The 12,891-nt window shown below is 37.3% G+C and overlaps 1 protein-coding gene across 1 annotated transcript; it reads left to right on the forward strand.

The window, feature by feature from the left end:
• Positions 1 to 1,614: 1,614 nt before the first annotated feature.
• LOC115622345 (fatty acyl-CoA reductase wat) lies at positions 1,615 to 11,718 on the forward strand. Its single transcript, XM_030516257.1, has 11 exons — positions 1,615 to 1,639; positions 1,907 to 2,130; positions 2,205 to 2,333; positions 4,562 to 4,681; positions 5,686 to 5,784; positions 6,090 to 6,246; positions 7,903 to 8,092; positions 9,064 to 9,201; positions 9,681 to 9,800; positions 11,156 to 11,419; positions 11,607 to 11,718. The coding sequence occupies exons 1-11, from the start codon at positions 1,615 to 1,617 to the stop codon at positions 11,716 to 11,718; spliced, it is 1,578 nt and encodes a 525-aa protein (XP_030372117.1).
• The last annotated feature ends 1,173 nt before the right edge of the window (positions 11,719 to 12,891 follow it).

Raw genomic sequence — 12,891 nt, forward strand, 5'->3', positions numbered from 1 at the left:
CTATGAAATATGCATTGACATGGAGACAATCAATGTTATTAGGCCAACCAAATGACACAGCAAACAAAGCAGGATATTGAAGACAAACACCAACAAAAGCATGACAGCATGACAGCAACAAAAGCATTAGGAGAGAGAAGAACGCAAAGAATGGCACGCAATATTTAGCTTTCTCTCCTACACACACATATTTCACATACAATCAGAGGACATGTGCAGCATTTTGCCATCAGACACACACACAATCACACACACATCCTTACACACTTTCACTTACAGCACGCGATGAACTGGCTGGACATGCCGACCATGTCAGTGGTTAAAGTGATATACACACACACACCCAAAAATCATACTCCTGCGCACATTTGCCGTGTGTTTGTGTGCCGATGCAGTCTGTTCGTTAACATTGGCTGTTGGTAATTGAATAATTAACAATGTTTAAAATCGCCCCAGGCATGTGCGTATGGATGAGTATGTATGTATGTTTTGTTAGCGTGACGTTACCGCCGCGCCACTGGTGCTATACCTATGCACACACATAGTATATGAGTGTGTGTGTATGGGTGTGTGCTTGCAGTACAGGTCAGCAGGTCAATTGCAACCACAATGTCAGTCAAGCCGCAACCGGCACACACGCACATCATTTAGCTGGTAAACGTGGGGCCAGCTCACTCGGGTAGGAAATATAATGAACTATAATGGGAAAGACCTTTTAAAAGGAACATATCAATCGAAGAAGGGATGCCAAATCTAGTTCAAAAAAAAAGAGGACTGTTAAAAGTGAACTACAATGTAAGCTAGTGGTAGGAGTATTGTTTAAAATGTCTTTCCCTAGCTAGATTTAACTTATTTATAAAATCGAATATTATGGCAATTTCTACAAATATTCTCTTTTAAAGTTTTGAATTGGGCCTTCCCTGTGATATTTTCTGTTCGGGAGTCAAGCAATGTTCATTGTTGCATTCATGAATTCATGAACTTCATTTACAACTTAATTTCTTTAATTTGTTCGTTTATAATGCTTCAGATTTGATCTTATATTAATGATTTCGATTTAAAAAGGTGTGTGGCGTAAAGAGTTAAAATTATGAGAAATCTGTTTAAATAACGGTTCTATATTTGTTTTAAACCCTTAATTATTTTTACATCTCTATCATATTGAGCTTAGCATATAAGACAACTTAAGTATTAAAACATTCGCATCTATTTTCCATTCCAAAAAGGTACACTGAGTTGAACTTCGAGTTAAGTTGACTATAAAATAATTTCATTTATTTTGACGCCGAGTAATTAAATTGTACTAAATACTTTTAAAATGATTCACTTTAATCGTAATGAGCTACGAATTAAAACACCGAACTAGTTCATATACCGCCATATGAACTAGTTAATGGCACAACACTAATCTAAGCATTATTACATATAAGGAAATACAAACGGCTAGCGTTCACATTGTGTGCATTTGTAATGATGGGAAAATCTGGACAAGTATATAACTGTCATTTATTGATTGGCATCAGGTGATATTTGAACACTTTCGAAATTAAAAAACTGGCTATCAATGCGTTCTTTACGTTGGTGACGAACGGTTGTAAAAATTGATTCAAACCAATGTCCAGTGATAGCTCCAAAAACAGTAAGAATTGTGACGTTTTCTCCTGCTTTTGCAAATTTAACGTTTGGTTCCTCTATGCAGCGGAGGCCAGCGGAGGAGCAGGAGGAGCAGGAGGAGGAGCAGGACCAGGAGCAGGACCAGGTGCAGGACCAGGAGCAGGACCAGGAGCAGGAGGAGGAGCGGGAGGAGGAGCAGCTACAGGAGCTCGCAAGGCCTTCTCATCCACATCATCGTCGCGTCGCAGCAGCTATAACACAAGCGCCGAGTGTTTTAATCCAACGTCCATAGCCCAAGCCATCGGTCAACATGAGGGCCAGGCCGATAGCGAAACCCCATTTGCCGATTTCTACAAAGATGCCACAGTCCTCATTACGGGCGGCACTGGATTCGTGGGTAAGGTGCTTACGGAGAAGTTGCTGCGTGCCTTTGGCTTGCGTAAAATTTACATGTTGATACGCTGCAAGGACAACATGAGCGTGGAGCAACGTTTGGAGCAGTTTCTCAATGAGTCGGTAAGTGCTGGACTGCATGCCAATCGCCTCAGGATAATTCAAATCCAATCGTTGCGCTCCTTTCACTCCTCCAGATATTCAATACAATACGCTCCGACTGCCCGAGCCTGTTTGAGAAGCTGCATGCGATACGCGCTGATTACAGTGCCATCGACCTGGACATCGATGCCGCCGACCGTGCAATGCTCTCGTCTGAAGTCCAAGTGAGTTTTTGTTGTTGGCGCTTGCTGTGTTGGCAATTCAATCAATGGACTTTTGTATGAAACTTTTGTGTTTGCCCATCTGTCTGTCTATTTGTCTATCTGCCTGCTGCAGTAGTTTGATATGTAAGTGTGTGTGTGTGTTTGTGTGAGTGTTTGTTACGTATACGCAGCGTGGCCTGCCAAAGGCAGACAGGCTGCCTAGCAGGCAATGTTTACGACAATAACAGACACAGGCACTACTCACTTTATTTCCCTTTTATGCTTTTTTTCTCTCTGGCACTCTCCGTTTCGCCATGGCAACATTTTGTTTGACTTGTTCGCTCATAGGCACGTTTAAAGCGGCGCATAAAAAATGGCAGCACAAAAAGCAGCAGAAACAACGTACCTGCTAGGCTCAACGCGTGAGAGACTTTGAAAATAAAACATGTTTTTCGTTGTAAAGCAAGTCATCAGATCAAAACATAAATATCTTCAACATATTCTATTCCCAGAATTTGATTAGTTGTTGCTTATACATTTTTTTTACAAAACTAAGGACACTTAAATTACATGATTTTGATAATACAACTCATAAAAAATTCATTGATTAAAAAAATGTAAAATGTGTATTAGTACAAATTTGTAACTAAAAATTCAAACAGCTACTGCAATAGTATAAATGCGTATTCTACAAAAATCTCCCTTAAAACTAAATAGAATAAATACAAATTTTAAAAATAATAATTTAGGGATTAAAACATACACGCCATTATAGCGTTCAAATTTCAAAACAATATTTTGCTTATGGTTTGTTTATGTCAGCTCAATATGTGATAGATTTTCCAATTAAAGTTGCACAAGAACATTTGTTAAGTAAATATTTCAGATGAAGTTGGGCTGGTTCTGTTTCAGTTTTCATAATAACTGACACTTTTGGAATGAAAAGCAACATAAACGCCGCATTCAAAATGAGCCCCATTTGTAAGATGTTTGCTTACTTAGATTTGAAATAGATAATTCTTTGCAAACATAAATCAGTTGAGGGAGCGAGATATAACAATTTAAAATCCCAACAGAAAATTCCGCATATAAATAAACATAACTATATTTAGAGCCTTAAATGGAACCTCGTAATAGGGAAGCAAATGAATTCTGTGTTGGCAAAATTGGCATTTTATTAAAAAGTACAATGGCAATCAGCTTTCGAGTTCAGTTCTTTTGGAAAAATTATCTGGAAGGCTGTACAAAATTTCCCTCCAATCTTAACAAAGTTCTTGTCCCATTTCTTTTGAAGAAGCTGGGATGAACACAAACTTGTAAATTCAAAATCACGTATACTGCACATCTCTATCGGGTAATACCTATCTATGCCTGCATGCATATATATATATATATATTTTATACTTTTCAACAAAAATTGAAACTCAGCACGTAAAATTGTAAAATTGTGTAGCCGAGCTGGCTGACTGAGGTGGACACAAGAAAGATAGGGGGGAAGAGTGGAAGGAGGGCAGAAGACAGAACGTGCGAGTATGGATATAAAAAACAATATATAAATAAATGAAAATTCCTGTGCATGCTTCAAGTGTAACGGCAGTTCGGCTGTTTGCCTGTTGTGGTGTACGCGAGCCATTGTCCTATCTCTGCCGCCAGTCAGTAGCACTGCATCCATCCGCCTGGCGTTCTATTTGTATGCATTTTGCAAAACATTTTGCATACAAGTCACTCAGATACCCTCACCCTCCCTCCCGCCTTCATTCCCATCCTGTCGCCAACTCTCCTTCCTGTTTATGCCAAGTGCTAGAGCCTTTTTTTCGCATCTGCCATGTTAAAACTAAAATTGTTTTGTGTTCGATGTTCAATGCACGAAGTATCCAGCGCTCAGTTGGATGGAGGTTCGAGTATGTGGTGTTATGTGGTGGTTCTATTGTGCGTTGGTACGTGTATGCGCCTGCACGCTGACTTTGAGGTTATCACAATGAACCAACAGGCAAGCAGCAAGCGGGCAACACCAAACACACAAAAACATACACACACACACACACACACGTTTACATTCCCATATGTATCGGGGAACCAGCTGCATTCTACAGTTGCGTCCATTTTGCATTCAATTCTCGTGCATTTTGTATGTCCTTGCACAACTGCAGCTGCCTACGTTGTTGTTGTTAGTAGTAGTGATGCTGCTGTTGGCTCTGTTTTGGAATTTAGCAAATTCTAATATGCATTACATTGCTTTCATGTTTCAGATAGTCTTCAATGTTGTAGCATCGGTTAAATTCAATGAGAAACTTAGCGATGCCATTGACATCAACGTCCTGGGCACAAACAAGATAGTGGATTTGGCCACGGAAATGAAGCAATTGAAGGTATGTATAATTTGTATGAAAACCGTTTTATAAAACCCATTAAAACTAATTAATGGAATTAACTTTATAACACTTTCTGGAGCAGACTTTTAAAAAACAACTAACACAAGCAAGAGAAACACCAGAACTAATTTGAAAAATACAAGTAAAACATTGTTTTTGTCTCTTTAGGTTATCCAAAAAAATATAAAACTCAGCAGTTTTTCAATTTTATTCAGAAACAGGATCTGAAACTAAACTTGAAATTAAAATACATATATTAAGAGACTTTCAAAGAAATTTAAGTTATCCAAAAATAAAGTAAAGTATATGAATTTACATTTTAAAGAAGAATATAAAGAAAATAGGAAAATAACAGCTTTTTAAAGCAATTATACATTTTCAATTAAAAATTAATAATAAATAAAAAAACCAATAAATAAATAGTTATTTGTTGCCTCAAAAGGGGTGTACAACAATCTAAAGCTATTTCTCATTTCAATTAAAAATTGAGGTTAGTTATAGAATATTTGATGATCGGCTTTACTTACAAGAGGTATTATTCATCGATAGTTACTAGGAAATAATTGTCCTTGTTTGGATATTTGTTTTTAGTGATCTTTTGCCCACTAAAGTCTGATGTGTGCCAAATAAAGCCCGAACTGGTACACTGAAAACCTCTCTTCGCTGTGTTAACATGACATACATACTCGTTTATGTGTCATACTATATTTACGAAAAATGCCTTTAAGCTACTGACTCTGCTTGCTGTTTAAACAGAAAGAATGCAGGTGTAACTTGTACTTTTATTTTTTGGGAGGTGAAAAATTCATATTGGCACATTTAAGTAACCAAAATACATAAAATACGTGCATGTCTGCATGGAAAATATTTGCATATGAATTTTAATATTTACATCGTGTTATTTTTTGTTGCATATTTTACGGCGCTCGGAAACAATTTCAACACAATTCAATCAACATTCGACATGCGTCACCCGCCCCTCGCACTGTTACCCTGGGCAGTCCTTCGTGCACATTTCGACACTCTACTGCAACTGCAATCGCAAATTCATCAAGGAACAAGTGTATGAGAGTGAAATTGGCTACGAAAAAATCATGCAGGTGGGTTTTCGTTATTTCATTCGTTCATTCGTTCGTTCGTTCGTTCGTTCGGTCTCTGGCCCGGAACTGGCCAAAATTGTGGAGGATTGGAAAGCAAACTGTGCATCAAGCATACGTGTTATTATTTGATGTGCACACATATCGTCGCTGCCGATCGGTCGATGTGCGCAACAATTTATTTAAATTAAAAAATCGCGACCAAATTGCAATTACAACAGAGCACCACCCCTCCTTAGCCCGCTTGAATTGAATATTGGATTGGATGCTACATGTTTCTACCTGTTGTTGTTTCTTTTTTTGTTCAGATCTATCGCATCTTTGACGACGAGACTCTGGAGAAAATGCGTCACTGCCTAATTGGTGAGATGCCCAACACCTACACAATGACAAAGAAGTGCGCTGAGAATTTGGTAAACCATCGAGCATATCACATGCCCGCGGGCATCTTTCGACCGCCAATAGGTGAGTCCCAGCAGTAAGACGCAACAAATGAAACTTACGAGTAATGCCAGTGGCCAGCCAGTTATCTGGGTTGCTCTGGTTTGTGGTTTCAAACTTGACTTCACAAACTAATTGTCAGATAATTAGCCAAATACCCAAGGGCATGCAAAGCACACAGACACACCGACACCGAAAACGACAACGAATTTGGCCAAGAAGGAAAGCCAAAAATGCGCTTGCTTACAAAAATGAGAAGCCAAACTACTAGAAACTCCAAATGCAGCTGGCATTGTGGTCTTTGGCCAAACGAGGCCCCAAAGGATTAGGATCACCGAAGCAGGAGGAGCAGCAGCAAAAGAACTAGAAAAAGGAATATTTAAAATTTGTGAAAAATAGCGAAAAGCGTTACATTTTGAATGCAGGCAAGCAGCTCAGTGTATGTGTGTGAATGTGTGTGTGTGTGTATGTGTGTGTGTGTGACCAACAAGGGACAGCTGGTGGGTGGATGAATAGATAAATGCATGCAGAAAAACTTTGTGCCCCAGCAACCAAACGAAACGTAACGAAAACAAACCCCAGCAAATGCCAAAGTATAAATGTAACGTGGCTGACTTAGCTGGACCAAGAGTCAGGATTTAAAGGCAGAGAAGGAGGCTGAAGGATCATTCAGACAATAAAACAAATTTTCCGTACATTTTCGACTAGATTTTAAATAACAATTAGGTTTCATTCTCTTATAATTATATTTTCGGTTTATAGAACATCTGAAATTCCTAAAAAAATATAAAGTAGTAAAAAAAAAGACAAATATTACTTAGATGAAGGCGGTTTCTCAAAGTTTAAGTTGTTAATGAAGGTGCCGAAAATGTTGCTTTCATTCCATCAAAGAAGTATAGAATATTATTTACGTAGAGGTCTATTTAAATAGTTATAGATGTTTTAAGTAATTCATTCAAGTAGCCGTACAATTACAAATATGTTTATTTTCCTACACAACTGTTTTTTTACTCAGGTTATTTTTCTTGAAAAGCATGTTAACATGAGAAAAAAATATAAAACATAAATCAACAGGCAGTCTTGTCATGTCTTGGCATTTTTTCCCTCATTTTTGTATTTTCTGCTTATTTTAACTCTAAGTGTCAAGCGATTAGGGATCAAAACGTTTACAACTATTTCTTCCAAGCCATCTGGTGCCCTAAGTTTGCGAAATTTATTTATCTGTCTTATCGGAGCCAGTAGTGTGAACGACTGCCAAGCGAGCGTTGTCGTGATACGCTGGGCTGGGCAAAGAACAAGGGTCTGGAACAAAGCACAAACAAATTTTCATTTATTTTAACACAAAAATACCAAAGCATGCCCTGCCAGTGCAGCATGCACACTAAGCTGACTGCCTCACTGCCTTCTGCCCTCCATCGTCTCGTCTGCCTGCTGACTCTTTGGTTATAAAGCTAAAAAAAAATGCAAGTGCAAAACTTGCAATTGGGAGCCAGACATATCAGTTAGCAGTTTTGTGGGCAGACAAGCTGGTGAGCGCACCGTGTGGGTGGCAGTGAACCATTATCGCTTTGCCAGTACAAAAATCAACTGCAACAGTAACAGCGGAAGCAATGAGAAGCGACTGCTTACGAAGCAAGCCAAGTGAGGCCAGAGCAGCCATTAATTCTTATTTATTTGCAGTAATGTCAACGTACAAGGATCCATTTCCCGGCTGGACTGATAATTTGTACGGGCCATCAGGTTTATGCACTTGGACGGCACGGGGACTCGTGCGTTGCATTTACGGAACGGCGAGTTGCAAGGCGAACATGGTGCCCGCCGATTATGTGGTGAATGCAATGATAGCGTCCGCCTGGGATATTGCAAGAAGGTTGGTCCACAATTCGCTGGCTAAGCATAAACAAGCGCTCACTGCTCATGTATACTATACAAGTATTGTACATGGAAAAGTTGCTTAAAATTTTCTAAGTGACATTGATGTACACATGTGATGGGATGGATTCTAGCTAAGGGACAGAAAATCAAGTTTAATTGTTGGAGCTGAAATGAAATTTTAATTTTGCCTTTCTCTATTTTCGAGGCTTCGACCATTTCGCTTCTCAAATAGCCTCATTTAAACTTTTTTCAAGCAAATTAGAATGGTGTCTTAAGTCTTATAAAGCGTGGGATACAATTAGCTTGATAAGTTTTTTTTACAGCATAGTATTGTCTTATTATATTGTGTGCCAGTATTCCTAATCTGGAGCAACTGATTTAAACATTTTAAAATCAAACTTGGTTCATATTATTGTTAACTCGTACCTTTGTAAAATTTAAGTAAATATAAAGTAAAAAGCACTTTGCTAGGAAAAACTTACTACGAGCATGACATACATTTATCTCGCAATTACAAATATGGACATGCTTCAATTTATTTATATTTCTCAAAAGGCCTTTTAGACTTTCAACTTCAATCAGATTTTTTTGCTTAAACTTGTTCTTAAGCTTATAAATGTTAGCTGTGATCGAGTGCCAGGATTATATATATATTAAAGTAATTTTTGAGGATATATTTTTACGGGAATTCCTTAAGTTACATTTGCATTAATTTATTTCCACATACTTGAATTTTTCAAAATTTCGTAATTTCTTGAATCGTCTAAATATTTCAAAAAATGTCTTTTCACTTTGTAGAAAAGCTTTGACATAGAAAAACTCCCCTTTATGGGATAAAGTTATTGGTTAATAAATAAGTAGTGGAACAAATATTTGGACAACTTTTGAACAAGTTACAATTAAGATGACTTTAAATGGCATGAAAACATAAACGAAAATTATCTTTAACCGTATTTATATTTTCAGATTTAAATTGAGGCAGCCCGATGGTAAAGCTGAGTTGCCTGTCTATAACTACGTGTCCGATGTGAACAATATTACCTGGGGTCAATATATGGATCTGTCGCGTAAAGGCTTCCACGAGCCGTTTGACAAAGCGCTCTGGTGAGTACACAGAGATAACTAAAAATTTGAATAAAAAAAGTAAAATATTTTATTGAAATATTCCCTTCCATACGTTTTTTTTTATCTTGCACTCAAACACATGCGAAACCGCAATATCGTATCCATGTCTAATCCGATGCTTAAATATGTTCTACATTTGTATTTCTGTGCAAACGTTTCACAAAATTTATCTACGCTCTGCTAATACCTTGAAACAACTAAAATGGAAATGTAACGCGCACTACAAACAAACCAAAACGATGAAAAACATTTTGAAAAATAAAAAAAATAACAAATACAACACAAACATGCCATGCGCTGCTGGCAAAAATACCAAATGCCAATGTAACCGGCAACGAAAACGAAAATGAAACTGAAACTTCGATGGCAATCGAATGACAATGCATGGTATCCTGGATACGGTGCTGTTCTGGGGACACGGGTGAACGTTCGACCACTCGACCGCATTATTGTCACAGGTGCTTCTCGTACGTTATAATACCCTCGAAGCCTCTGCATTGTGCAATTGCATTTTTCTTGCACAATATCCCAGCTTATATTTTAGATTTAATTGCCATGGTCACCGGACAAAAGCGCATGTAAGTATCCGTAGTACAGTGGGTCACATTAAACATAATTTTGAACACAAATGGGAAAAAACGTATTAGTCAGATTGATCGCTTATTGGTCAAACTTATCAGATATCCTTGCCAACTTAATGTTAGTTAGTTAGTATGCGTGTGTTGATCGTATGTTTTATTTTTGTTTTACGTTCATCTTTAATATGCAATTTAGTTATAATATACAGAAATACAGATTGAAATGACTTAATAACTATAGCTATTAATAATGCAGGTTCCATCTTTGGGCTTTGTTCCATTTAATTTTTCTGAATTTATTTTTAGATTATCTTTAAAACAAATTCGAAATAGAAATAATAACATTGTATCGGTTTTGTTTGTATAATTTCATCATCATCAACATAAAACCGATTTTTGTATAAGTATTCGTATCTACATTTGCTTAAAAAGTAATTTGAAAATTGTTTTCCAAACAAACATTAAAGTACATGTTTTTTACAACAATTTTTAAATATCACAAGAAATGCCAAAAATGATAAGTTTGAAAAATAGACGTAAGGAACAATATTCCTTGACATGGAATTATCTTGATAATTTTTATATTATGTATATGTCCAGGCTGAATTGAAACAAAACTTTACTTCCAGTTAGGTTATGGCTAGGTACCCTTGAAGCCGATTTTATTTTTCTAGATAAGAACGTTTTATGAAAGCCCGATACTTGATTGAATCAGAGACCTGATTTTAAATCAATGTGTACAAGTATTCTAAGAAATGTTTTCTTCCAATAAAGTTCATCCACCCTTGTTGGGAATCTACTCTATAGTGCACTGCACTGTCAACTCACACGAAGTACAATACAATAACACAGGCAGAGGTTGGCAACAGTCCTAAGCAAGCATTGAAAATATGTGTGTGAGTATATGTAGGTGTGTTGTGTATGTGCCTGAGCGGCCAGGTTTGGTTTTTGTATTTGGCTCTTCGTCTGTCTGTTTATTTATTTCCACGTGTGTGTGTGTGTGTGAGAGAGAGTCTAGAGTTGTGTGGGTGTAGCAACATAGAAAGGATTTTAAGCGGTACATAGAAATGCTATTGAATAGAATTTGTGTTTATACAGATACATAGTATGTATCTATTTGTGTGTTGAGTCGACTCTGTGTGCAGGTTGCTTGTGCGCAACATGGCGTATACGCTATATTTAACAAATTGCAATTAGGGCGCATTAGCTGCGCTTTGCCATCAATTACCTGCAACAGCAAGAGCAGAAGCAGCAGCAGCAGCAGCAGCTGCACCAAAGTAGGTAATCACAGACTCATACTCATACACACCCATACACATACATACATGCATACTGATATTCGTCACATTCGGCAGCTACGTGAAGGCATATCGGAAAATTTCGCGCATAATCAATATGATGGCCTGGTTCGGTCTGAAGGAGTGGAAATTCTCGCATCGCAACATTGACGAGCTGAACGCATTGGTGCCGCCAGCAGAAAGACGTTTGTTGCAGTTCAACATAGCGACGATTAATTGGAGCGAATATTTTCGCTCGTATCTCAGCGGCATACGGCGCTACTTCTTTAAGGATAACGTTAACGATAATAAATTGCAGCAGCGCAAAACTATTTATCGCAGGTGAGCCAGCGAGTGCCCCCAGTCAGTCAGCTAGCTAGCCAGCCGGCTTGTGAGCGAGTGGCAGTCACTAAGTACTTTTTAATTACACTTTGTTTGCTTTCATGCTGTTGCCTTTTGCCGTTCGTTGCCATGGCCGCCAACTGTCGACTGCCGATCCTCTTACTGCCCTCGACTGCCCCACAACCAGGATGCTTCTGCTGCACACGCTGCTAAAGACGACATTTGGTCTTTCATTAATTATGTGCATTTTAAAAGTTTATCTTCGAGTTTTCAAAATTATACCAAAGATTGCGCTCTGAGCACCACAAGAGGTGCCCAAATGAACCTTTCGTCATTACAAATTATAATCAGCAGTGGAATGTCTAAATAAAGTTCATTGGTATGATTTAATGTAAAGTATTTCAATTCTTTTCTCTTAGCTGCATTACTCATACGCAGCGTTGGCAGACATTTTAACCATTGCCATTTTTCAGAAAACTTTTTATTCATATTTGATTATATTTTATATTACTGTTGTTGTTACTGTTGTTGTTACTGTTGCTGTTATTGTTGTAACCACGTTGACGCAACACAAAATGCTGTGGCTACGTCTTAGCTGGATCTCACGACGTATGGCTTCTGTCCGTCTTAGCCAGCTGGTGAGTGAACGTGTGTTTTGGCCAAGTGCAGGTAAAAGTTTCCTACGCTAAGTCCTTAACTTTCCACCTTTTTTATGTTTATTTTATATGTATAGTATATTTCTTTTCATGTTGTGTTTTTATTTTTGTCGCGCTCGTGAAATATGATGCAATTTCTGTGCGATAAAGTTGCAGGAACGCCATGACATGCAACACACACAAGCACACACATCTATCGTATCAAATGTTAGCTGGATGGGTTGACTTTTGGAGCGTAGCTGAAAGCATTGTACGCTTCCAAGACTTGACTTAAGAATATTTCATTGTGACGTTTGTGGGAGAATGGGTTCAAAGTATTATTATTAGCAGAATCAATATTTGAAACACGTCGGAAGCATGATTAAAAAAATGTCAAATTTATAATAAAATTAAACAATAATCCAACGTAGGACAGATTTAAAATAAAGATTATTGATTTACAAGTATATTTAATTGATTCTGTTTTTATTGCTGCTATGTGCAGCGGCAGCAAAAAATTAGTCTCAATATTAATGCATATCTGATTTTTACAATAAAAAAAAAAACAAATTTCAATTATAAACAAAATTTTTGGCCTATTTGTTTCACCAGAACTTATTTTATAAAAGCTATTAAGCCTAACTGGCAAAGACTAATTTTGAATATTAAGTTGACTTAAATGAGTTTGAAAAATTATGATGATGAATATTTGCATGTGAATAAGGAAAGTAATATTATTTATAATTCTTCTTAGTAACAAAGAAGCTTGTAATACGACTTCACTTAAAAAAAAAATTATGGCTTTTTTTGCACCAACTCATTTTCAATATTTAATTA

Source organism: Scaptodrosophila lebanonensis, unplaced genomic scaffold (genome assembly GCF_003285725.1).
Source record: "Scaptodrosophila lebanonensis strain 11010-0011.00,11010-0021.00 unplaced genomic scaffold, SlebRS2 tig00000043-arrow-pilon, whole genome shotgun sequence".
NCBI classification, from domain to species: domain Eukaryota; kingdom Metazoa; phylum Arthropoda; class Insecta; order Diptera; family Drosophilidae; genus Scaptodrosophila; species Scaptodrosophila lebanonensis.

Bases quoted from the DNA above. Each gene is read 5' to 3' on its own strand.
- LOC115622345 (XM_030516257.1), top strand. From the start codon at position 1,615: ATGTCCAGTGATAGCTCCAAAAACA. The intron at 2,131-2,204 runs GTAAGTGCTGGA...TCACTCCTCCAG, and splicing joins AGCAGTTTCTCAATGAGTCG to ATATTCAATACAATACGCTC. The intron at 11,420-11,606 runs GTGAGCCAGCGA...CCCCACAACCAG, and splicing joins CGCAAAACTATTTATCGCAG to GATGCTTCTGCTGCACACGC.